Genomic DNA, 25,832 nt, shown 5'->3' with positions numbered 1-25,832 from the left:
TAGAACCCTCTATTCCTAAATGAATGGCCCATCTAATCCAGGTGGGAGAGTGTGTATTAAACAGGCGATGATGAGTCAGGATTACACATATTCCTAAAGTGGTTTAATACTCCTAGAGCTTAAATACACAGCTGAGCCTATTCTATTATATCACAGTAATAATTACAGCATCAAAACAGTCAGACCGCTGAGCCGATCATCTCTGTTCTCGGCTGACTTCATAGTGGTGGAGTGATTCTTTTTTTTAAGATTACAGCGCTGTCCTATTTGATACTATAGTAGTAATAGTAGTAGTAGTAGTAGTAGTAGCCTAGTAGTAATAATAGTAATAATATTAAAACAAAGTTCATAAAACTTGATGAATAACAACAAAACCAATAAAACACCAAATAAAAAATATAAAATGTACAGTGAGAAATAAAAACATAAAAATAATTGACAAAATTTCAAAATGTAATTAAGGGAACAGTATAGCCTACGTTTTAAGACCTGGCTTACACCCCCTACCGGGCAAGGACAAAAACTCCTAAGAAAACGATCCTTGACAGGAGAAGAAAAGGAGAAACCTTGGGAAGGCTCACAAAAGAGGGGCCCCACTTCCTGGGGACTGGCGTGCAATAGGTGCCAAGTAGGGGTGTCACACCAAATTCTGGGCCCCAGGTACAAGGATTCACTGCGGGGCCCCCATGAATGTTCTTCATAGGGGGGTTTTAACCCATTTAGACTGGGAACGCATTATTTTGTGCTTTAACTATTGAAAAATAGCAGATATACACGCTCACAGCGAGCTTGTAGATCTGCTATTTTTGAAAAATCACGACAATTTGTGCAAGTCTTTGAATATATATATATTTTTCCTTTTTTTTTTAAATGAAAAACCTGTGCACTATGTCTGTGGTGCTCAAATTGTTCATGTCAAGGACCCCCAAAATTATATGTATTTGGCCACAGACCTCCACATCAAAATATTTAGTTCCAGGGACCCCCAGAAGCAGAATTTGAGATACAAATGTTTGCTTAAAAAATACATAGGCCTATAATCAAAGATTTGCACACATTTTCACGACTTTTCAAAAATAGCAGATCTACAAGCTCGCTTTTCAATAGCTAAAGTACAAAATAATTAAGGCCCCTAGTAACTCTGTCCCACTTTCCCCCCCCTTGTGACGCCCCTGGTGCCAAGTAAGTAGGCAATATAGAAATGCAAAACATAGAAAACTGTTAAATGCACATGCTGGCAAAGTGACAGACATTATCACATTCACCAGGCATAATGTGGGCATTAGTTTTGGTTTCAGTGGTTTTTGCATTTGTCAGCATTTATACAAGACATTGCTAGTCACCTCTAATGTTTTTAGACATACCACATGCGCGAATCATGATCAGTGTTTTGACATAATGGTTGTAGAATATTGATATAGATGGACTGAAGAGAGGTATTAAAATATATGGCCCATTGCATTGCCTATTGCTGACCATAGCCTGCCTGTCAATAATGAATTCACCATAGGTTAAAGGTGAGCCAATAACAGACAGGAAAGACATGATTAGAATTTTACAACAAACTCAATTTGTTGTATTAATATTCTAAAACAGCATATTAGTCCTCGTTGGAGCTCGGGCCACAGTATAAGGCAGTAAAAATGTTGTTTACTGGAGCCTACATTATGTACAGCTACTGTATTGTGTGCTGCTCCACGGGCCCTCCGCCGTCATTGGCCAGCATGAAGCTCAGCTGACTTCAAAAACGCCAAAAGGCTACAATCACCCAGTCACGAGTTTACTGTAACTGATTCCCAATGTCTAGCGTTATAGGAAATCAAACGTATGCATATAGGCCTATATATGTGTATAAACCAACACTAGTAGCCTAAGTAGCACAGCCCTTTGACAAAACGTCGAATTATGCAAATGATGTATTGTGCATGTGCTAAATACTTGGCGTTTGGAGGCCTGCCAGTCAGCAGACCGTCCGTCTGCACTTGACTCAAGCGCTTCATCATAACCGTACGCCGTTTTTCAAGAAATAAACCGTAGAGCCGTCTAAACGTTGAATGAACTTCAAAACACAACAAACATCACAGTGATGCCCGCTCACACATCACGTAGTAAACGGACTGGAGACAATAATAACATTGTGATCTATGAGGAGAACCCGCAGCCGTTCCACAATAACATAAAGCAAATATATTACTGACTTTATAAAAAAAATATATAATAATAATAAAGGCAAATAATAACAAGGACTACTCACCCAAACGTAGCCTATTATCTTGTCCATCCAGTAGGCTATTTTTTTGTGTTTTTTGGACGAGCTGGTTTTAACGTTAGGCTATCTTATATCCCCTTAGCTATGTACAAAACGGCTTTCAAATAGGGATTTAGCTGATTTACATGGGTGGTGGGGTCGTATAAAATTATTTTACACCAAATAATTACATTTGCACAGAGCTAAAAAAGCGCGCATTCGTGTATTTCTGTTTTATATTTTATGAGGTTCTCCCATGGTGCTGTCGGCTTGGAAATCTCCACTCCGGTCGTCGAGCCTCGGTCTGTCCAATTCCAGTGATGCTCGCCTTTTCTTACATGTTTGTCCACTCGCTCGTCATTGTGGCGACTCACACTTGCATAGCCCGTGTACCTGTCCATTCAGGTGTTTAAAAAAATAATAACAGCTATGTACATAATTTACAGAATACGGCCATTCGGTGGTTCAAGTGTTATTGAATGCGCTTGGTCTGCCGCCGCGGCGCTCGTTCCTGTCGACAGTCGCTTACACACTTGCCATAGGCTCATGTTGTCTGTAGGATGCAAACGACCTGCAGTTGTTTGGTCTGATCACTAGAGGGCAGTGCTGCACGGCACGCCGGTCCCATAGGGACCGTTTCCCCTAACATTGGGTCGGGACCCTTTTGTGTGTCGCAGACAGATTTCTTTATTCTTGTTCCTACATTTGGTTCTTTAATTATTATTCAAAATATTAAAAAAAATAAAATAAAAAAAACATTCCCATAACAGCTTAGTTTGGATCCCGGGCAAACGTTTAAAATGTAGTCTAATGTTTCTTTTGTGACCTGAAAAGTTTGGGAACCACACATTTAGGGGTGAAATGGTTAAATTAAACCCATCCTGGCGGCTAGCGTTGGAACACTTTTATAATGTACAAAACGTAGCCTACAAATTAATAAGGTAATTATACTGCCATCTCCCATCTCGTCAAAAACCAGGACATTGAGTAGTGACATACATGACCAGGTCGGTCAGCCATGCTAACCTCCCTGGCAGCATATGTCAGGTCCACCCGTGCAAATGCCATGAGGAGATTGAACCGAATAACCCCCAATACAATAACCGTGACGCTGTCTCCCTCTGGTGGATTTCGTGATGTATGACAACTGACTGATTGATGTGCCTTTAAAGAAAGAAATGCACCTAATAATACTGAACTGTTTTTTTTAATAAACATTCTGCTAAAACTGATTTAATGATCAGCATCGATGCCACAATACAAAACATTCTTTCAGGTACTTTGCTGATAATATTTGAACACAAAGCTATATGCTCATAGCAACAAAATAGACCAAGGTAGCCAAATTAGACCTTCAACAGTTCCATGTTAGGATTGAAAATTGTGAGATACATTCAACTGTGTAGGAAATACCACATATACTCAAAATATAAGACATAACAGGTTGCATTTTGTAAATAAGCACACACAACACATTAATTATTTTAAGCCTGAGACAAAATTCACAGCATCGCAGACACACCCTACAAATGATCAATAGTGCTGTTCTCAATGAGTATGGATGCATGAAAATAAGTAGTTTCTTGAATCTAGTATTTCCTGCACCAAATTCCGCCAAATATTCTGTAAACATTGAGCAAGCAGTACTAACAGCTGTGCAGCAAGTTGTCAGAAGTGGAGTGGATGTTTAGCTACATCATACATAACAGCATGTGAAAGATATATTAAAATCACAGGATATTAATGTATTGAAATGAAATGTGACTTTGCCTATTAGTCAATGTCTTTGTTAAAGCAGCTGCTTAGGACAGTTGGTTGTTGTTTGCCTACAGTACCTCATGTAGTCTTCCCACTGTGTAGGAAAAGACCATACCCATATCCCTCAGTGGAGAAACATGTTTTTCCTTTCACTTGCCTGCTGATCATTGACCAAATAAAAAAAGTGTTATTTTTCATATCCCTAAGTCGCTAAGGTGACTAACACACATCATCCTGCATGGGTTTTTGGAAGACCTACTGCATTTTCATTCTCTGGTGTCACTGGTTTATAATTAAGTTGCACGTAAAGTCACACACCAAAAATAGCAGATCTACAAGTTCACAATGCATCACAAAGTGTGAGTGGCTATTTTCAGTACATGACACCTGTGCGCAACCAAGAAATTACATTTTGGTCATCTCACCTTTGGCCTCTTAAGTTTCCCTTTACCTTACAAAGTAAGGCTCAGTCCTGTGTAACATACCAGTTTCACTGTCATCTTTACCTTACATAGTCCTGCGTTTCACACCAGTTTCACTACTATATCATAACTTGAACAGGTACTGCCCAACACACTTTGCACACAAAATCCAGCATATTTTTCTCAATTAAATGAGTCCCACGTGGCCACGTCTATCCTGCTTTGCAGTCCACTTATGCCCCTGTCTGAACAAACAAGACAGGAGAAGAAGCTATAGTAATAAATGGTCTAAGGCGGTCTCTGATCTCTCAACCATCCAAAAGTTCCTTGGCTTAGAAACCGTAATCATCATCCACGGTGGTAAGTCATTGCAGCACTGCTAAAAGGCACGGTATGTGTTCCATCACATAGGAGCTCCCTTACAAACTGTCCAGAGGTGCCCGCAGCGGAATGCAGCCGTCCATCTCCAGAGACTCCGGCCAGCCTTCATACTTGTTGTTAGTCTTTGTGTTCTTCATACGCTAAAGGGCACAGACATGCAAGCAAACTCAGTTAACATGTGGAGGTAGCAGAATTGTTAATCATTAAATCAGGTTCTTACAACCATCGATGGTAACTCGATGCAGGCACAAGCAAACATAGACATCAAGGCACAAGCAAACATAGACATCAAGAAGGCTTGAGCCCTTGCCCTTTTATCTGTCTATAAAAAGTGCCCTCTCCAGACCATGAATGCAGTTTTTACTATGGTGAAAGAAATGCAAATGCCCTCTTTCCATGCTATACCTGAAGGCAGCATTCAAGAGAATTGCCTTTTCCAAACTCTCCTGAAGCAGAATTTTATGTTGAAAGAATTAACCTCCAGTATTGACTTGATTATGCTTAGTTCAGTCAGTGTGGTATCAAGCACCGAAAATAGCGTCGCAGCATGACATGTTGTGAGCTTGGAGGTCTCCTAATTTCCGATATTGTCACCAAAGGTCCTTTTAGAAATGTCAGCATATTTCTCTCTAACATTCTCTGCACGTGCCTGGTCTTTTTTATTACATATGTGATAGATATGTTCTGACAATTAGTTGACTTTTTGTGAAAAAACCTGCATATATCGGTATTGGTTGGTATCGGAATCGGAAATTAAGAGTTGGACAATATCGGAATATTGGATATCGGCAAAAAAGTAAATATCGATCATCCCTAAACAATATGTTTATTATTTTAAAATTCAAGCAACTACTAAAAGTCACCTTTAGACTGGTCATTTTACATGTCTGTTTTTATTATGAATATAGGAGTGTTCATTTTCTGAAGTCTTGATGCTGTTCATTTTAGGAAAAATTACTTGAAAAGTGTGCCATCAGGTTTTGCACAAAAGTAATTTGAATAAAATAATGACTGTTGGCACATGATTCATAGAGTGGTTGTTTCTGTTTAAGACTATGAAATGGGTCTGAATGATTTAGATTGAAAAGTTTTTAATACAAATAGTTCCAATGGCATGAGGGGGTACCTGGCAAAATCATCTCCCCTCGAAGGGGTACCTGGGCCAAAAAAGTTTGAGAACCCTGTAAGGGAATTCATAGCTTGGTTCCAGCACCTGAATCGCTAGCCACGCCAGTAAAAACTAGGTTCAGGCGTTTCAGGTCTGGTGACGCTTGCTACACTTGGTTGAAAAATCTGTACGACAAATCAGTGTTGTTTCAACTCGATGATGTCAAACAACATGAATAAGTGTAAAATTTAGGCTGAGTGTCAGGTTAGGGAATTCATTGATTTGTTTCTAAAAGCATTATACATTACTTAAGGCACTGAACAAACTGTACCAGGTGCATCATTATACTGCCCATACTATTATGTGGAGGACTTTTGCCTATCCTCGGCATATTTCCTTTTCTCCTCGTTCAGAAACTCACCAATTTTCCCTTTTTTTTAAAAGGTTCGATTTTTCATTCACATTTGTTTAATCATTCACATTTGGCTGGCTGGTTAATAAAACATTCTGTGATGTGACAAACTGAAAATACATAATCATTACATATAATTACTGCTTTACAGCCATTTTAAACCCTATAGTATTTTTGGGCGATTAAAAAAAACACTTTGCGATGAGACACGTTGTGAACCTGTACAGTAAATCTGCTATTTTTGAAAGATCTTCACAGATGTTGCCAAACCTTCTCTTATGGGAATCCCTGGCAGAAATTCTATTCAAATTCAGTTTCAGCAACCAAATATTTACAGTATCAATTTGGTGGTTAATATGTTTTCATATTTTGTAATATTTTTAAATCACTTTTAATATTTTTTTTATTTCATTCAAAACAACTTTTTGGAGGAGATACCACCATGCCGTCGGTAAACAGTGATGTATTACCACGATAACAAAAAATCCTGTATCGCCACAAAGGTCTACAACCAGATGATACTAAACCGGATTCGGCAAGCCATCGGAAAACCAAACCAAAAACCCAAACCGGCTTTCGAGAGGAGAGAACCACAGTAGCCCAGATCTTGGCCCTGAGGAGATTGGGTGAAAAAGAACAAACTGACGGCTGTATTGTGCTTTATTGACTTAATACACTGTGTCCCTCCCAACTTCCTCCGGGAAATAGAGACAATGTATGCAGGAACACAGGCCACTACGCTCTCAGGAAGGCCATCAGTGGACGAGAGCAGGATCTTGGCCTCACTCTAACACCAAGTAGGTCAAGATGACACCCTGTAGCAGTCCTGACAGACCTAGACTATGCTGATGACATCAGCTTACTCTCCAACCACGTGGAGCAAGCACAGGAGCTCTTGAGCAGAGTGGAGTCAGAGTGTGCCAAGGTTGGCCTTCGGCTGAATGCCAAGAAAACTGAGGTGACCACCTATAACATCCAATCAGAACACCCACCTCTGACAACAGGAGGCACTGCTCTGAAGGAAGTCAATGACTTCAAGTACTTGGGCTCATGGATCAACTCAACAGAGCAAGATCTTAAAGTGAGGAGATGCATGAAGGGCCCTGAATGGAATGGCCAATGTATGGAACTCCAACCTCCCCCGACAAATCAAACTTAGCTTCTTCTATGCGACGGTAGAGTCTGTTCTCCTATATGGCAGTGAATGTATATGAATGCTGGACCCTGAAGCCTACTCTGCAGAAGTCTCTGGACGGGTGCTACACCAGATTGTTACGTGTAGTGCTCAACATCAGCAAGAGTACACGTTACCAACAAGAATCTGTATGCTGGAATAATATTAAGGGTGAGCGACGAAATAGCAGCCAAGAGAATGAGACTTGCAGGACACTGCCAAAGACACCAGGAGCTGCCAGCCAGTAAACTGGTGCTGTGGGAACCAACACATGGGCACCGGTCACGAGGACATCCCACACTAACATAATTATGTCGATGTCCCGGTACTCAAGAAAGACGCAGGAGCACAAAGCACCAACGAGTTGGCCAGATGTATGGAGAACCGTGATGACTGGAAGCGACGATGGAGGGCTAGAGAGATACCGCCCCAGCCATATTTGCTGGTCCTTCACACTAAAACCACTCATCTATGGGACCTAGTTAAATTTACCACATTTAGCGATACTATCCTAGGTCAAGAGACTGATAAACAGGAATGGTGCCCTCTTGTCCAAGACTCTATGGTCAGGACAACAGCTATACATGTGTGAACACAACTACCAAAGATACATATATTTCTGTCAGAAACGGCACATTACCTGCTCAAAAGGACTTTTATTCTCAATGCCCTTGGCCCCTACAAACACCCAGCTGTCTCTAAAGGCAAGCTCCTTCACTGCCGTACTGCCGAGCTCTTCAAACAGTCGCCGAGCCTCATCGTTCAGTCTGCCATTGAAAAGAGAAGAAAAGTGGGTGAACATCATTGATAAATTGCAAAGAGTCATGGTGTACTTTGGGTGTAGGCAGCTGCCCACTTTGGCTGAATTTATTTATTTCCCTCTATTCACAGTATTATATGCCGTTTGTTTGGAATAATGAATAATAACTAGTCCAGGCACCTGACAATTTGGGAACGATGCAAGTTGTAAATGCATAGTAGTTATTTGAATAGTACCATGTTGGTTGAAGAGTTTGAAATCTGATTGCAGATGACAAACTTACACAAGATTTCATGCGCACAATAATTAACAGCTCCTGTCTCAATAATTGTGGGCTCGCCTAAAGGCGAGCACACGTATGTTATCTTCATTATTTATTTCTATACTAGTCAGTATCCTCAAAACTTTGGCGCGCTTCATCTCTTAAACGCTTACACCTTTCAACACCATTCAAATTTTTATGTGTTCAGCTTACTGAGGACAAGTGTGCGTGTATTTTTCTTTTTGAAATGTTTTGTAGTATAAATATAAAAAAATAAAAATGTTTAACTTTAAGCACCCAATGCATTTCCAATGGGTTTAGTAGAGTGGAGAGAAGGATAATAGACCCATGTTTATGTTAAGGCGCTGTGGCTGCAGTGTTCACACTTCAGATATGCTATCTATATCATTGCGTTCACACAGGTCTGCTCTCTGATTTGATCCAAATGTCTAAGCTGTGTGATGTATAAAACTATAGTTATAGTTAAAACTATAAATAAATGTCCCTCTCCACTCTACTGATTACACAGCTGTGATCAAGAATCAAGTCCGGGCGATGGGATGTAAATCCCATAGCCATATATCCTAGAGCCCGCAGGGACAGTCAGCCATATTAGTGGTTGTTGTTGGTTGTCAGGGAGATATCAAAACCAATGCATTTCCAAGTCAGATCCACAAACACAATAAAAGCCATGCTCCACTCCTCAGTCTGGAGTGGCCACATAGAAGAACGCCTTGGTTATAGACATAGTGGAGGACAGATGTGATCTGGGATTGTTAGCCTACAGTATATGCACTCAATATACTCCACTACAGTTGGAGTCCATTTGACAGTTGCTGGTTCCCAAACACAGAATCAAAAATGTAGATCTAGAACACATAGAATATGTACAGTACAGTAAGGTTCAGTAGAGTACAGTAAAAGTACAGTAAGGTTCAGTAGAGTACAGTAAAGTACAGTAAGGTACAGAAAGGTACAGTACAGAAAGGTACAGTAGAGTACAGTACAGTAAGGTACAGTAAAGTACAATACAGTACAGTAAGGTACAGTAGAGTACAGTAAAGTACAGTAGAGTACAGTAAGGTACAGTAGAGTACAGTAAAGTACAGTATAGTAAGGTACAGTAGAGTACAGTACAGTAAGGTACAGTACGGCACAGTAGAGTACAGTACAGTATAGTACAGTAAGGTACAGTAGAGTACAGTAAAGTACAGTACAGTAAGGTACAGTACAGTAAGGTACAGTAGAGTACAGTAAAGTACAGTAAGGTACAGTACAGTAGAGTAGAGTAAAGTACAGTACAGTAAGGTACAGTAAGTTACAGTAGAGTACAGTAAAGTACAGTAAGGTACAGCAGAGTACAGTAAAGTACAGTACTGTAAGGTACAGTACAGTACAGTAGTGTACAGTAAAGTACAGTAAAGTACAGTAACGTACAGCACAGTAAGGTACAGCAAGATACAGTAGTGTACAGTAAAGTACAGTACAGTAAAGTACAATACAGTACAGTACAGTAAGGTACAGTAGAGTACAGTAAAGTACAGTAGAGTACAGTAAGGTACAGTAGAGTACAGTAAAGTACAGTATAGTAAGGTACAGTAGAGTACAGTACAGTAAGTTATAGTACGGCATAGTAGAGTACAGTACAGTATAGTACAGTAAGGTACAGTAGAGTACAGTAAGGTACAGTACAGTAAGGTACAGTACAGTACAGTAAGGTACAGTAGAGTACAGTAAAGTACAGTACAGTAAGGTACAGTAGAGTACAGTAAAGTACAGTAAGTTACAGTAGAGTACAGTAAAGTACAGTAAGTTACAGTACAGTACAGTACAGTACAGTAAGGTGCAGTACAGTATAGTAAGGTACAGTACAATACTGTAGGGTACTGTACCTTACAGTACCTTAAAGTATCCTATTTGTTGGGTTGGAATCGAGCCCACACTGTTTCGAAGGAACAGTATTTCTAGTTTGAAATGCTGCCCATCAGCAACTATTTATTAAAAATAACTAGGTTCTTGATAAACTGTCAATGAGCACCCGCTGTCAGTGTTACCTGTGTCAAGGAATGATTAGACAAAACAAAAGTTGATGAAGACACACAGCTTAAAAATGCAGAAAACGCAGCGATACTCAGTAAGAATGGTTTCCATGTGTCTGTAGCAGAGAGGGAGGAATCAATCACACACTCTTACTTTGTAGCTGCATCATCAAAGGAAGCCACGAACACAAGCGTTCCCTCATGGAGAGGCCGGAGATACTTCAACAGGTCTGAAACATCTGGGAATGAAAAGCATATGGGCAAAGTACTCAGATGGACTCTTTATGTTCAAGTCACCACATGTTAGTGCAACATGCTTATGTTGGGTTCATTGTTTTAATTACCTCCCGCCCACATGTCAAATGACTTGGTGTCCAATAGCTCTCCTGTCACCCCTGCAAACCACAAGCATCCACTAGACGTTAGAGCAGGCACACGATAAAAATGCACAAGATTTAAAGCACATAACACATTCCATTATAAAGACTGGAGGCTGACATTCTTACCATTTACTAAAGCTATGTTAAGTCCTCTGCCAACATTGTTCTTTACACTGCTCACCAACCTACAAGACAGAACATGATTGATTGAAGCTTTGACTGAGGAAGTAAAGACTGATCTGTGCTTTGTTGCACGCCGAAGATAACTTGTTTTCATGCCAAGTTGTGTTTAGCTGAAAAATTATTTATCTTCAACGTCAAGCAACACTGCACAAGGCAGAGTATAAATCAGGGGCAAAAGCTCAGTTCTCTGCCTTAGGAGGGAACACTGGGAAAGGTTAATCTGCCACTGATACAGACAAAAGACTGTCATGTGAACAGCCAGACTACACAACACACTACTAACAAAAGAGGAGCAGCCAGACTGAGAATACTTGCATTGAGCTCCTCAGACAGACTTGAGGCCCGGTTAGGATGACAGCACAGAGACAGAAAAAGTGGTGTGATCAACAACAAGAACGACAGTAGGAAAGAAACAGACAAAGAAGTAAGGAGAGTAAATGTGCAGTGATTCTCACATCTTGTCCTCGAGGCAGATTTTGGGGCCGATGACATTGGCAGCACCAGACACCAGGCGGAAAGCCAAGTGTTTTTGGGGACAGGCAGCCGAAAGGCCACATTTATACCTACGAGGATGAGGCTCCGCTAAAGGACATAGCACACGAGTTAGTGATGACAAGGAAAAGACGACTCAAGATGTTTGCCAATGATGAGTGTGGGTGGTAACTGTGGTTATTATAGTATTGTCAAAAGTTCTTCTACTTACCAGGTGTTGGTTCCTCCATTTTACCTGAACATTTAAACAAATTATTTTAGTACAAACTGGATCAATTGCAAGAACAGAAAGATACATTTGGATAATAGCTCGCTCCACATGTTGTGTCCTACCTGTGAAGAGATTACGCAGGGTTGTTGAGCTACTACTGTCCCCTCCCAGTGCTGTGCTCACCAACCACCAGGTGAGTCCCAGCAGCAGCAGCACAGCTGCAACGCGCAAAGCTCCTGTTCGTACAACATGGAAGAAAAGTACAAATTAAATGAGTGTGACCAGCAGCACAGGAGTTCACAAATGAAACGAATGTACTGAAAATGTCAGCCAATACCTGTTAATCTCATGATTCGCCGCCCGAGTAGCTGCCCTGTAAAGATTGAAAGAATATCGATCGATATCATGTTAAAGTAAGTAACTACATGTACTTAAGCACAATTTGGAGTCATTTTTACTTTATTGGAGTATTTCCAATTTCCCATACTTTTACTTCTACTCCACTACATCTCGGTCCAAATATTGTACTTTTACTCCACTACATTTATTTGAAAACTTTAGTAATGCTGCATTCACACTGAGAGAAGCCAACCTAATGTAATCTCTATGCAAACCAGCTTTAAATATTTCCAAGCTTTCTTCCAGCTTGGAAATGTTAAAAGCTGGTTTGCATAGAGATTACATTGAATTACCAAGCCAACTTTTTAACAAGGCGTTTGCCTAGGCCCTAGACAGTCTTTGGATGTTTTATGTGTTTTTCTTAGCTGTGTATAGGTGATCAATGTTCTGATTTTATTCACTGTGTTCTCGTTTTAATTCTTAGTCGTTTTAGTTTTCGATTTTAATGTAGCACTTTGAGATTTGCTTCAAATGTAAAGTGCGTTATAAATAAAATGTATTATTATTATTATTAACCATTAGCTTGGCTTTTCTGTATGTGAATGAGGCATAGACTACGAATAGTTACTATAGTTACTTAGTTTGCAGATATACATTATAAATTTACACAACACACATTAAGCACTTTATCCCTAGGCTATTTGAAAATAGCTGATCTACAAGCGTTGTGAGCTTGTAGATCTGCTATTTTCAAACATGTCTTACTTTTACTTTTTGTACTTTAAGTACATTTTGATGTCAACACTTTCACACTTTTACTCAAATCAAGTGCATTTTGAATTCTCTGGACTTTTACTTGTAACAGAGTACTTATATGCAATATTAGCCTAATTATTTTACTTACAGTAAACAAATATACTTTTACCATTGATAATTTATGTCTTTGGTTGCAAATGTACAAACTGGTCAGTCAAGATGGCTCGGCAGATGATGACGCTACTGAAGTGGATGCGATGAACCCGTTGCATAACGCATAAACTGTCAAAAGCACTGACAATATATCGCTCGACTTGTGTGTGATCCACTTTAACAATCAGACATCATTGCAGCAAAGAGTGTGAGAAAACCTACCTGCTGTTTCGATGAAAGAGAGAGTGGTCGTACTAATTGACTCTCTTGTGAAACGGCAAAGAGCTGTTGCTCTCGTCACCAGGGGGGACTTTTATTTCTTGCGCTGTTTCCTCATCGAGACGTTGTTAGGGCTTTTTTTTCCTCGATCAAAATTACTTTCCCTCCCTGAGTAGAAGTAGTAGTAGTATTATTAGTAGTAGTAGTAACTCCCGAAAATCGGCGATCTGTTGTCGATCACATATGTATTGAATTGTTAAATTCACATCATCCCAGTTTTGTCACGCTTGGAAGAATGATGTCGGCTGGTGTTTTCATTTATTTTTTTATTTTCCTGTAAATCTTCCGGTTTAGCGTTATATGGGTGGGTTCAACGTGAGCGACGTCACAGGGCGTGTCTCCTGCCAATAAGGACAGATCTACAAGCTAACAACGCGTCGCGATGAGACGCGTTGTTAGCTTGTAGATCTGTTCTTATTGGCACGCAAGCTTGGCAAGGGCAGGGGAACCATTCACTTAGCCGTTTGCAGATCCGGTCTTGAGCGGATAAGGAAATGTTTTGTTGTGTGTGCGTGTATGTTGCGGATACAGTAGGCGGGTTCTAGACCGGATGTGAGCACTGAACGGCAAATAGAGACCCTACAGCGGAAAGCTTGTTTAAGCGTTTGTATTTTATTTTATTTCATTTCACTGGTTGTTTGCATTTGATAATAAAAAGCATCCTCGTGTCCTTTGTCTTTTGAATTAATACAATAAACCAATACAAAAATTAAAGATGAAAACCTCCCTTCCTGTGTGTGTCACGGGCACGTAATATAATATGACGTGCACGCGTACTGTACTGCACACACAGACACAGCACACATATCCTGTTTTCAAATCAAGATGGCAGCTTCCAGTGTTGCCCCATCGATGGCTAAAATAATTAAGCCACTCTGGAGTGGACGACTGGGAAATACGGTTAAAGTAAGAGGAGACGGTTATCATGCATGATCATGTAATTTAGTTATATTGAGGCTCCAGGACTGAACTCTCAAAGGCTTTATCCCTTCGCAACACAAGGTCATTTGGTTGGTCAGGCATCTCTCAGTCAGACTGAGTCAGTCTCATCATCATCATCATCACATATCTACATAGTGTGTGATATCATATCTATAGGTTTCTGTGATTCTGTCCATTTTCATAATGTTACTCAAATGTTTTACTTTAGTAAAAGTATCAATGCTGCAATGTAGAAATAGGCCCAGTCTGTGACAAGTAAAAGTCTGGAAGTCAGATTTTACTTTAGTAAAAGTACAAAAGTATTGGCATAAAAATATACTGAAATAAAGCACCAAAAGTAAAAGTACAAAATATTTGAAAATAGCAGATCTACAAGCTCACAATGCGTTGTGAGCTTAGGTAGGCTAAAGTGGGTTAATGTATGTTTTATAATATAATAATTTATATCTGAAAAGTAACTAGTAACTCAAGTTTTCATATAAAATGTAGTGGAGTGAAAGTACAATATTTGGATCAGAGTTGTAGTTGAGTAGAAGTAAAAGTATTGGAAATTGGATATACTCCAGTAAAGTAAAAAATACATAAACTAAATATAAGTAAATGTATTTATTTAGTAAGTTACTTTACACCACTGTCTACATTGTCTGACATTTCTGTCCATTTTGAATCAAATGATAGCCTAATGTTACTGTATTTCAGGTATTTGGAACAACATTCACAAGCCATAGAGAGAGGTCGACATACGCTGTGAGTTGAAATACCGTACTTGCTGACCTCTTTCTTTGCTGACTGAGCTTCTTACTTAAATAGATGGATGTGTGTGTGTGTGTGTGTGTGTGTGTGTGTGTGTGTGTGTGTGTGTGTGTGTGTGTGTGTGTGTGTGTGTGTGTGTGTGTGACTTTGTCCTCTTCCTAAACGATACTCAGTGGGGTCGCATGCGCATCTTGGTATCTCAATGCTACCTGCAGGCTGCAGAAGTAGCCGCAACCAACTTGGATGCTATGCATCAATTAGTTGCTTGCGGCCACTGCAGAAGCTTGACCTGCTGCAGGCAGCATAGCAATGTAATTTAACAACAGAACAGCTTTATCAATCATTTCTGTGACAGAACTGGTGCCAACTATTTCCCAACAACTTTACTACAGAGGTGTTTATTTCTGTTTTTTATGTTTATACACTGGGTTGGCATTTGTTTTAACCTTGATATTTTCCATGATTCCATCCTCTGAGTTTTTGGATTTCTGGTACACTTCTGTTCTAACATACCAAACTATTTTTCTTCTGGCTTGATCTACTGTACATCTTCAACAAACAGAGAGAACACATTGTAAGTAGTCAATAGTCGGCACCAAAACCTCATCAACCTTTTATTATGACATGTCCATATTACCCCTAAAATATCCACAATGGCAGAATAAGTAAACTGTATTTCTTAGCTTCATGTCAATGTTTCAGCCACCTCCGGCAAAGTATGGAGGCAGACACACAGTCACACTCATACCTGGAGATGGAATTGGTCCAGAGCTGCTTAATCACGTCAGGGAAGTCTTCCGGTTGGTTGAGTCTGTTAACATGTTACACAAATGACATTCAGCTTCTGTAAATGACTTTCAGATGGTTGGGCTAATCCTGTGACACTTCATCACGCTGTACTGTAGGTTCAGCTGTGTGCCGGTGGACTTTGAGGTTGTGAATGTCAACTCTTCTTTGGCCACTGAGGATGACATTAATGATGCCATCACTGCCATCCGCCGTAATGGAGTTGCCCTCAAAGGTGAAAAAAAAGGAAAGATGTTTTTGTTTGTTGTGTGTTGAAGGCTGACAAGATTTTATGTTAGTTATAATTGAAATATAATCAAAAATATATTTTTGTCTTATACTGTATCACCTCTTTTGGCAGGAAATATAGAGACAAACATCCAAATGCCACCTTCTGTGAAATCCAGGAATAATCTCCTTCGGTAAGGATTTTGAGTTCCCTGTATAAAGGCTCTTTGTTGTGAAACCCTACCCTGTTCCTCTAGTGCGGTCAGCTGACTATCTATTTTTATTCACCTCTTCTCGTCTGTCTTCTCACTCTCTTTCCCTACCTTACGTGTGTTTGTGTGTACATCGGTTCACAGCACCAGTCTAGACTTGTTTGCCAATGTGATGCACTGCCAGTCCCTCCCTGGCGTACAGACTCGCCACCAGAACATTGACATCATGATCATCAGGGAGAACACAGAGGGAGAATACAGCAGCCTGGAGCACGAGGTCAGACAGACAGACAAACCCACAACCGATTTCATAGTTTCTTTCTTGATCTCATCTTCCACTCTGGTCCCCTTTCCACCAAAAGAGCTTTGGTTCAAGAACTGGTTCTGGTGCTTTCATGGAACCGGCTGAGAACCGGCTTGTGTTTCAACCAGTTTTAAGCAGAACCATTGTAATTGGGGGCAGTATAGCAGAATGGTTAGAGAGCCCCTTTTGACTGAATATGACTGCTCAAAGAAAAAGAAAAGAAAAACAGAAGCCCTTTTCTTTTCATTTTTTAAACCTGTAGGATAGTGACATGCCCACTTTAGTTCACAGTTCAGGGCAAGATTCTTTTTTTGTTTTTGTTCCAGTTCCAAAACAACTTTTAGGGTTCTGAGAAACAAATTAATTTTCAGTGGAAACACTCTGAAATGGTTAAAAATTAGGCAGGGGAAAACAGAAGGGGACCAGTTCAACCCTGGTGGAAAAGGGGCCTCCATGTCTTTCGGTAGCCGAATTTATACTTTGTTGCACGCAGTTGTGGTGCACCGAAAAAAGCAGATCTACAAGCTCACAACACATTGGCCCTTTGTCGGTTGAATTTCCCCAATGAAATGGACCATTTGACCGATCATATTCCACACATTGCCGGCCAGGCCTGGAATCGAACTTGGGGCAACTGGGGACTTCTGCTGGTTTGTGTCCGGTTCCGTGAAAGCGCCATGGTTCCAAGAATCTAGAACAAAACCAAAGTTCCTTTGGTAGAAAAGGAGCCAATGTGAACTTATAGATTGTCGGTCGCTTATCTCCCGATTAGGGAGTCTTACTGGTCTATTTTCTGCATGTGACACCGGCACGCAAAACAAAGTATGACGGAGCATTATCAATAACCTGTTCTCACCTGACCTAATTCACATACCATTGGTAGTTTTTAGACAATTTTATTATGCATATGATAAGCAAAGTGCAAAAAGTTAAAGTATATGGTGCGTGTTAACAGAAAAAACAAAAGTAAAATAATGGCCCAAGCTTCACATTGCACTTTTGATCTTGAACAATCATTTTATTTAATTAAAATGTACATTATTTGAGCCTTTTACATTTTGTTTGTTTATTAAAACATCTTTTGGCCAGGCATAAAAATGAAATAGTAAATAATAATAGTATAATAGTAAAAAGCCATTTTTCAAAACATTGAAAACCCACACCCTCTAGTGGTTGCATTCTTCCTACCAGATTTCTACTATCAGAGGATGATCGTCACTTCCCCAGTGCACATTATAAAGTGTGTGGACACTGAACAATTTCAGACCTCAAAAACCTGCACATTTGGTATTCCACAGTCTGAGCACAAAAGTATTTCTTTCAGCTTTTTAATTCTTTTACCTTTCCCACTGTAGAGTGTGCCAGGGGTAGTGGAGTGTCTCAAGATCATCACCCGGACTAACTCCCTCAGGATTGCTGAATACGCCTTCAAACTGGCCAGGGAAAAGGGTCGCCGCAGGGTCACCGCTGTCCACAAGGCCAACATCATGTGAGTCAATTGACCGACACAAGTCAAAAATATTTTTTCATACTCTTCAGGTGTTGACATGGCTTGTTTTCTCCCATTAGGAAGCTTGGTGATGGGTTGTTTCTGCAGTGCTGCAAGGAGGTGGCTTCTGGTTACCCAGACATAACCTTTGACAGCATGATAGTGGACAACACCACCATGCAGGTGACTAACCCTTTTGAATGACATGCCCATCGATTTGACATTTCTATGAAGCATGTTTCAATTAAACAATTTTCATCTTTCACTATCTCCTTTTCCTTTTGTGGCGGTATCTTTAGCTGGTGTCCAATCCAGAGCAGTTTGATGTTATGGTGATGCCCAATCTATATGGGAACGTGGTCAGCAATGTGTGTGCCGGCTTAGTGGGAGGCCCTGGGTTGGTACCGGGGGCCAACTACGGACTCAACTATGCTGTCTTTGAAACGGTAAGCTGTTGCCATTAGTTTATACTTGTATGTTAATTTGGGATGTGTGCTGTAGTAAGCGGTTGCCAATTTGTATTTAGTTTATACTTGTATACTATGTACCTGCATGGCAACTCATTTCCCTAAACAATGTATTTGTAAATGGCTAATTAAGGGAATACTCAGAAAATAGCCAAAACTGGGAACATTTCGATGTATAAAAATATATTGAGATGTAAAAGCGATTTGGAAATGCATGCAACGGCAAAATGGTTTAATTTCAAACAATTAGGAAATCAATGTCTTTCTCACGTGAAATCAAAACTGGGAAAGCCTCCAGCACACATTCTGGTAGCCATTGTATGCTGGTTTATTTACATTAGGGAAGGTCGCTTTTTCAATACATTTAACCGTGAGGCAGCTGCTGCATTACAATGCTGAAATCTGCCTTAAAGTAACTAGGTGAAACAATATACCTTAACACTTCAGAAAGTCAGGTGCACACATCCCTAATTTCAAAAGAGACAGCTTGAATACAGTATGGCATTCTGATAATTGCAGTAGTAGTTCATACTGTAGGATGGACTTAATATTATATATATATATTATCATTTTCATAATGTTATATAATATTTAATTATAATTATGTCTTCTTGATGTCTCAGGCTACAAGGAACACTGGGAGGAGTATTGCAAACAGGAACATTGCTAATCCCACTGCCATGCTGCTGGCGAGCTGCATGATGCTGGACCACCTCAAGTAAGTTAAGACCATTAAGACCCGAGGCAGATTTTACAAATGTTCTCACACTTTCAAGCTCTTTCAAAAATGTAAAAAAAATTGCAGACGTACAAGCTCGCAGCACGGCATGAAGTGAGCTTGTTGCGACCGTCAGGGAGCAGTTTACTATGAAAACCTCCACCGGCCGTCCGTCCGTCCGTCCGTCCGTCCGTCACACGTCACACCTTTGCCCTGCTCATATCTCCGCATCAGTATGACATCACACCACATGTGTACACAAACCTTTGTGTACGTTGCTGTGGCAACAGTCTGTTGTTGCTGGTCTGTTAGTGTACGTTAGCAACCACCTTAGCAACCATGGTTTTACCCTAGCAACTAACTGTTTACCCTAGAAACCAACTGTTTACCATAGCAACCATGTTTTTTTACCCTAGCAACCAACTGTTTACCATAGCAACCAGATACGCAGAGCAGGGATCTCCATATATGGGCATAAACAGGTGACATCACACTGATGTCAGATACTCAGAGCAGGGATTTCTCCATAATATATGGGCATAAAAGGGATTCTGTTAGGGATCTCCATATATGGGCATAAAAGGGATTCTGTTAGGGATCTCCATATATGGGCATACAAGGGATTCTGTTAGGGATCTCCATATATGGGCATAAAAGGGATTCTGTTAGGGATCTCCATATATGGGCATAAAAGGGATTCTGTTAGGGATCTCCATATATGGGCATAAAAGGGATTCTGTTAGGGATCTCCATATATGGGCATAAAAGGGATTCTGTTAGCTGTTAGTGATCTCCATATATGGGCATAAAAGGGATGCTGTTAGGGATCTCCATATATGGGCATAAAAGGGATTCTGTTAGGGATCTCCATATATGGGCATAAAAGGGATTGTATCCCAGATGATGCCCTGTTAGGAGATCCACACTAACAGAATCCATATATGGTCCTACCGACAGCTGCTATAAGCCAACCCTGGCGATAAGGTCTGAGTCGAAGAAATGCTTCTTTCCTGGTATATATGCTATTTTTGAATAGCCAACGCAATTGAACAGCAAAGTAACTGATTGATGATTGATAGCCAAATATAAAGTATTAATAGTAGAAAGGACTGAAAATGTAAGCTATTCATTTGAGAACAATATTGCTGAACACAGTGGTTAGAAAATGAATGGTAGTATTGTGACTTGCAGTGTGGCTTACTTCCAACATTTTCCCAAATAAAAAAATACCAATATCCTTTTCTGGTTTTCCCCAAATGAAAATGTGTTGCTTTAATTAAAGTCACTGTGAACCTAAGAAGGGCAGGCATAACCAACCAACCAAGTCATTGGCAGACCATGGCAAGCAATTCTAACAAATACAAATAATAAAAACGTTACTCTTTCACACAAAACATGCAGCTCAAAGTGCTTTGCATTCAAGAGATAAGGAAACATGGATTAAAATGAAGCTAACAAAGAGAAACCTAGTCCTTTGCATAGAAAAAGAAAAGTATTGGGTAGACCAGTTTTAGCTTCACCCACCTGATTGCTGCTCAGATGGTTAGTCAGGGGGAGCAGTTAGGGGTTTGCTCAGGGACACTTGGACAGATCGACTGGGAGCTGGCAAAACGTGACCTTTAGATTACCGGACTGATAACATATGTGACTGGTAATCAATCAATAAGAAGGTTACATGTAAACCGCCTTAAAGATGCTGAGAAGTTGTGCTACATAAAGGCTAGGTTAAAATATAGCCTTAACAAACATTACATAAAGCTTTTAATGGGACAGAAATAGATAATCCCTGGGGTTTCTGAAGGTCATCTGAAGGCCCTCCCTTTTTTATATAAAAATCTCGTAACATTTTCTGACGTCAGTGAAATCACTCGGGAATTCAGCACTGCCGCTGTGCCTCCTCTACACGTCTGGAGGAAGTCTGCATGTGACAGCATTTTTCATTTTTGTGTGACAGTGTTTTATCTAAATATCAGTGAATGCGAAGCTATGTGATACTCCTACTGTTAAATAATTATTTATACCTTCCTCTTTTATTTAAATATCAGTGAAGCTAAGCTACAGTATGTGATACCCCTAGTGTTACAGAATTATTTATGCCATAATCTTTCTGTCTCCAGACTTTACGACTATGCCAGTCTGATCCGAAATGCAATTCTCACCACCATGAATGAAACCAGGGTAAGTTGGCCTCAGATGCCATTGCTCAGCCTCCTCCCCTCGCCTCCCCTCACTAGCCTGCTTGTCAGAAGGCATTGTTGTCTGAAACCGACCCAGAGGCCCTAGGATGGCAGGTCTGGCAGGATTCCTCCAGAACCGTCACACAAAACATTATAGTCTCCTCTTACTGAAATTGTCTCCCGTTACTGACATACTAACACAATTTGTTTATATTTAAAAAGAGTCTACCACACGGTGCAGCTTCATCCTCTGTGGGGCAGTGTGAATTACATTCCCTAAGCTCAACGAAACCCTCGCCAATCTGTTGCACTTGTCATCCAAAGCAGCTGAAAGGCCACTTTGGCAGATCTCGTTACCATTAAAGAAATGTTAAAAGGAAGTCCTACAAAAGGAATTGATTTCATGTGGCCAACAAAACAAATGTCACATTAATCGCTCAACACATGCTCTTTAAAATTAAACAAATTACCTACAAAGTGATTAGTAATAAGAACGTCTAATTCTTTCTGGTGTTGCAGTTACACACAGCAGACATCGGGGGGCAGGGTACCACATCAGACGTGGTCCACTCCATCATGAGGATGATACAAAGTAAGGGACAGCACACTGCCGAGTTCTAAAGCCTCTGCAACTCCATACCATGGAGGACAACACAGACTTATCACCTGTGTGTCCATGCATGTCTGTCTCCATAGTGATTTCTTAACCACCAGCGGGTCCACTGTACAAGCTTCCTTTTGTCCTTCACTTTATGCTTTACTTTTCTCCTGTGATCTCTGTAACGCAATTTGATTTTCTACAATAACTGTGGTCACTTCTGTTTAGTTTAGGCTTTAGGGCACAGCTGATGACTCTTGAATAATGAGTGCCTGAGGCTAATAAACAGCTGTCTATATTGCAACCTTTTGCATCAACCCAAATATACAGCTTTAGTTTTGCCTTACAATTCTGTGATACTGTTATATCTCGTGCTGTACTGTATGTCTGTGTATAAGATCTTCTATATACCGTACAATACTCTTATGTAGCCTACTGTAGGCACTTCCTTTATTTGAGGGGAGATTAACGCTTTCTGTTACTGCTAAACTGTTTGTGCCATAATGTTTTTTTGTTTTTACCTAAATGTGTCCCAAATCATAGGGATAGGCATATGCCTTGTCTGGCAAGATCTATTAAATGTGTATATATGAAAAGACACCTTTATCTGAGTAAATGTATAACAAATATTACCAATAAATCAGTTATCCATAATCTTTGTGTGTGGGGGTGACCTCAGAATTCCTAGAGTGGTAACATCAATTATTTGATCTACTGTAGAGTCTACACTAAACCTAACACGGGGTGACACAAATGAACTGTTAAATGTGTATATGAAACAACCGTTTTATCTTAACATAAATATGACCAATAAAGCGGTTATTCATCTTATATCTTTGTATGTGTTTCTAAGGGGGAGTTCCTTCACCAGCAAAATACATTATTTGATGCATAGCGTGTACCTAAACCTAACACTGTGTGACGTAATAGACGGTTTTATGAACTCTTTATCCCTCAGATCCACTCCATGTTTATCTTCATTCCCTGCTCCTGTTTAGAATAGTAACGTTACAACACATCTGCAACACCGCTTCTCTTGAGAATAGGGATTATTCGGCTATAAATAAGATTGGTGTCGTTGATCCATCCCTTGACATTTTCACTGTCCATGCCTGGTTTAAAACATGATGGATGAGTTGCAGCTTTTACTCACTAGGTGGCAACAATTGCAATTTACACCATGTATAAAGTGATATGGGATTTACTTCCTTGGCAGCAAGCACAATACATGATGTGCTGATCAGAGGTGGGTTGCAATTTGTCCTGGAAACAGACAAGACACATGGGAGAGTGTTTTCTGCTGGTGTTTCAGTCCGAGTGTATGAAAGGGTGCGTTCGGAAATGCGCACCGGGTGTGTGCTCAGTGTAGTGAGTGCCTAAACCCACCCCTAATCCTAACCCTAACCTCAGTAAAACTATGCCTAAACCCAACCCTAATCCTAACCCTAACCTCACTAAAACTATGCCTAAACCCAACCCTAACCCTAACCTCAGTAAAACTATGCCTAAAACTAACCCTAACCATACCAGACCCGGTGCGCATTTCCGAACGCACCTTTTGATACACTCGGACTGAAACACCAGCAGAAAACACTCTCCCCAAGACACATAGACCCTCAGTCTAGATCAGTGGTCCTCAACCTTTTCAGGCCGCGACCCCCCAAATAATCATATTTTAACTGGGGATGTACAGTAGTATCTACATCTTACCCCGCCCTGACAAACACTAAGCAGTGAGGCATTACATTTTGTATAACATGGTTCTATTGTGAGCATGTAGATCGGCTATTTTCACAATTTCTGCCTCTAATGTCCTGTGGGTCCCGACCCATAGGTTGAGAACCACTGGTCAGTGGTTCCCAAACCTTTTAACTCGAGACCCAAAGGAGAAAACCCAAATTTAAAAAAATTACATTATGAGTGAACCACTTAAGCCCTATTTAGTGACAACAGCCAATATGCAAATACTGACTGTGAGCTTGTCGATCTGCTATTGTCACTATTTCTCCAAATGAATTCATGGATTTATTATTTTTTCTCTGGAATCTTCAAAGAAATGTTATATTTATATTTCCTCTCCCGGACCCCCGACTCCTGACCCATTATCCAACCCCTCCAGTGCTATGCGGTCCATGCCAGAAGATGTAGGACTGGATGAGCGATTAACAGACCTAGATGTCATGGTAGATCACCATGACGTAGTGCTGCATAACGAATCCCAGCAGGCCAGAGGCCACCGTTATTGTTCCGATCTGGAGTGTGATTTGAGGTACAGGTCCCATCTGAATCTTTGGAAAATATTGTTTTCTATGGAAAACAGCAGTTTCCTCTGTATTGAATAAGCTGTTTTGTGACAGGGCTTAGACATTTTATTCTAGATTTACCGGATCTGAGGGAACCAACAAAGCCTGCAAAAGCAGTGGGAAATGTGCAGGGAATTATAGGTGTGTATTTTGGCTTCTGGTGGTTTGGAATTGGCATTATGTTGCTGTTCTACTCTCTCTATCCATTCACACCAGTAATTCACCCTACGGAGATGCCAAGTTGGCTTTAATGTACTCATACGTTTCATAGAGAATTGAATGTTTTTTGGCTTTTTTTCTCAACGTCATCTGGGATGTCCCAGTTTCTTCTCATGCTCCTATACTGTCAGAACACCCTTGAAGCCTGACTCCTCAAATCACTTCTAATTGCTGTTTCGTGACTCCTGCACTCTTTCCGCAGTTGCCCATCAGCTCCTCGTCTCAGCTCTGGTTCCCTATGAGCCTACCCTGGAGCCAGGTTGTGAGTCAAACGGCTGGAACCATAGAAGCCAGTCTATAGAGATTGAGAACAAGCTTTAGCAACAGACACCAACTGCCTGACCTGAGGGGTCCCCGCCCACACCTCCCACAATCCCTTGTAGAACCAGAGGCCCTCGACTTGCCAATCAAACACTGATCCAAGAGCTGCCTTAAAGCCCAATCCAGTCACACTCCATTCATCCTCACTGCCTGGCTTTTTTTCCAGGCACAACATGGCGAGTTAATGATCGAGGGTGAAAGAAACAACAGGGCTGGCGAGGTTAGTCCAGGTGAAAGCTGACACTCATCTTGATTTCACCCTGATTCACCTGATTCACTTACACATTTTTCTGGAAGAGCAGGTGTTCTTAATGTTCTGTACTCTCAAGTATCAAACATGCTTTGTCTTTCTAATGCACTTAACACTTGGCAGTTACCAGGACTTACACATAACCATACAGTATGTGCCTTCCCCGTTTTCCTTCTATCCCAGAAAAGTGCAGTTCCATGTCACACTCTCAGCCTGTGTACTTCTCAACTCCCTCTCCTCATAGTCTTCTTGTGTCTCTACAACACCATGTTTAAAATCCCTCATCTGCTTTTTCATGATGAATGAAGTAATCTAAATGGCTGTCACTAACCGCAAGATATGGGAGTGATATTAAACATGTGCTGTTATTAGTTGCCATAACTCTTGCACTAGGGAATTGCTTCAGCTCTCTCTCTCTCTCTCTCTCTCTCTCTCTCTCTCTCTCTCTCTCTCTCTCTCTCTCTCTCTCTCACACACACACTGTATATTAGTTCTAATCCAAGTAAATGGTCCCATTTGGGGACTAAAAAATCAAACCTTGGTTCGAAGTGGAGCCGTGAAATTGAGCACTTCCAGATCTATGTTTTTGATTCTATGTGTTCCCCCCTGTGTGTGTGTGTGCGTGTGTGTGCCTGGCCTGAAAACAGCGCCCCTCCCTTAACATGTGTGGTCATAAAAGGTACTGTTCGAACTCAACGGGACAGTTCT

General features: G+C 40.6%; 2 protein-coding genes across 2 annotated transcripts; one reads left to right on the top strand and one right to left on the bottom strand.

The window, feature by feature from the left end:
• Positions 1-3,566: 3,566 nt before the first annotated feature.
• On the bottom strand, positions 3,567-13,573 carry fam3a (FAM3 metabolism regulating signaling molecule A). The gene is made up of 10 exons (XM_080733573.1): positions 13,301-13,573; positions 12,168-12,203; positions 11,953-12,066; positions 11,831-11,854; positions 11,583-11,709; positions 11,071-11,129; positions 10,909-10,959; positions 10,719-10,803; positions 8,144-8,270; positions 3,567-4,949 (listed from the first exon to the last, which is right to left on the bottom strand). The coding sequence occupies exons 2-10, from the start codon at positions 12,178-12,180 to the stop codon at positions 4,848-4,850; spliced, it is 702 nt and encodes a 233-aa protein (XP_080589699.1). The 5' UTR covers positions 12,181-12,203; positions 13,301-13,573; the 3' UTR covers positions 3,567-4,847.
• Positions 13,574-15,739: 2,166 nt separating this feature from the next.
• Positions 15,740-22,685, top strand: idh3g (isocitrate dehydrogenase (NAD(+)) 3 non-catalytic subunit gamma; the record flags this gene model as incomplete). Its single annotated transcript, XM_080732682.1, has 10 exons — positions 15,740-15,852; positions 15,958-16,073; positions 16,200-16,260; positions 16,423-16,555; positions 17,938-18,071; positions 18,152-18,254; positions 18,371-18,517; positions 19,162-19,256; positions 21,374-21,434; positions 21,953-22,685. 10 exons carry the CDS (start codon positions 15,740-15,742, stop codon positions 22,052-22,054), a joined length of 1,065 nt encoding a protein of 354 aa, XP_080588808.1. The 3' UTR covers positions 22,055-22,685.
• Positions 22,686-25,832: the final 3,147 nt, after the last annotated feature.

This window comes from Nannobrachium achirus (genome assembly GCF_963921795.1).
Source record: "Nannobrachium achirus genome assembly, chromosome: 9".
In the NCBI taxonomy this organism is placed as follows: domain Eukaryota; kingdom Metazoa; phylum Chordata; class Actinopteri; order Myctophiformes; family Myctophidae; genus Nannobrachium; species Nannobrachium achirus.
The sequence above is the reverse complement of the archived record's forward strand: the minus strand, read 5'-3'. Positions and strand labels throughout refer to the sequence as shown.

Coding starts and splice junctions, on each gene's coding strand:
- fam3a (XM_080733573.1), bottom strand. Junction 11,710..11,830: donor AATGGAGGAACCAACACCTG/GTAAGTAGAAGA, acceptor TATGTCCTTTAG/CGGAGCCTCATCCTCGTAGG. Junction 4,950..8,143: donor ATAAAAGTCCTTTTGAGCAG/GTAATGTGCCGT, acceptor TGTGCCCTTTAG/CGTATGAAGAACACAAAGAC.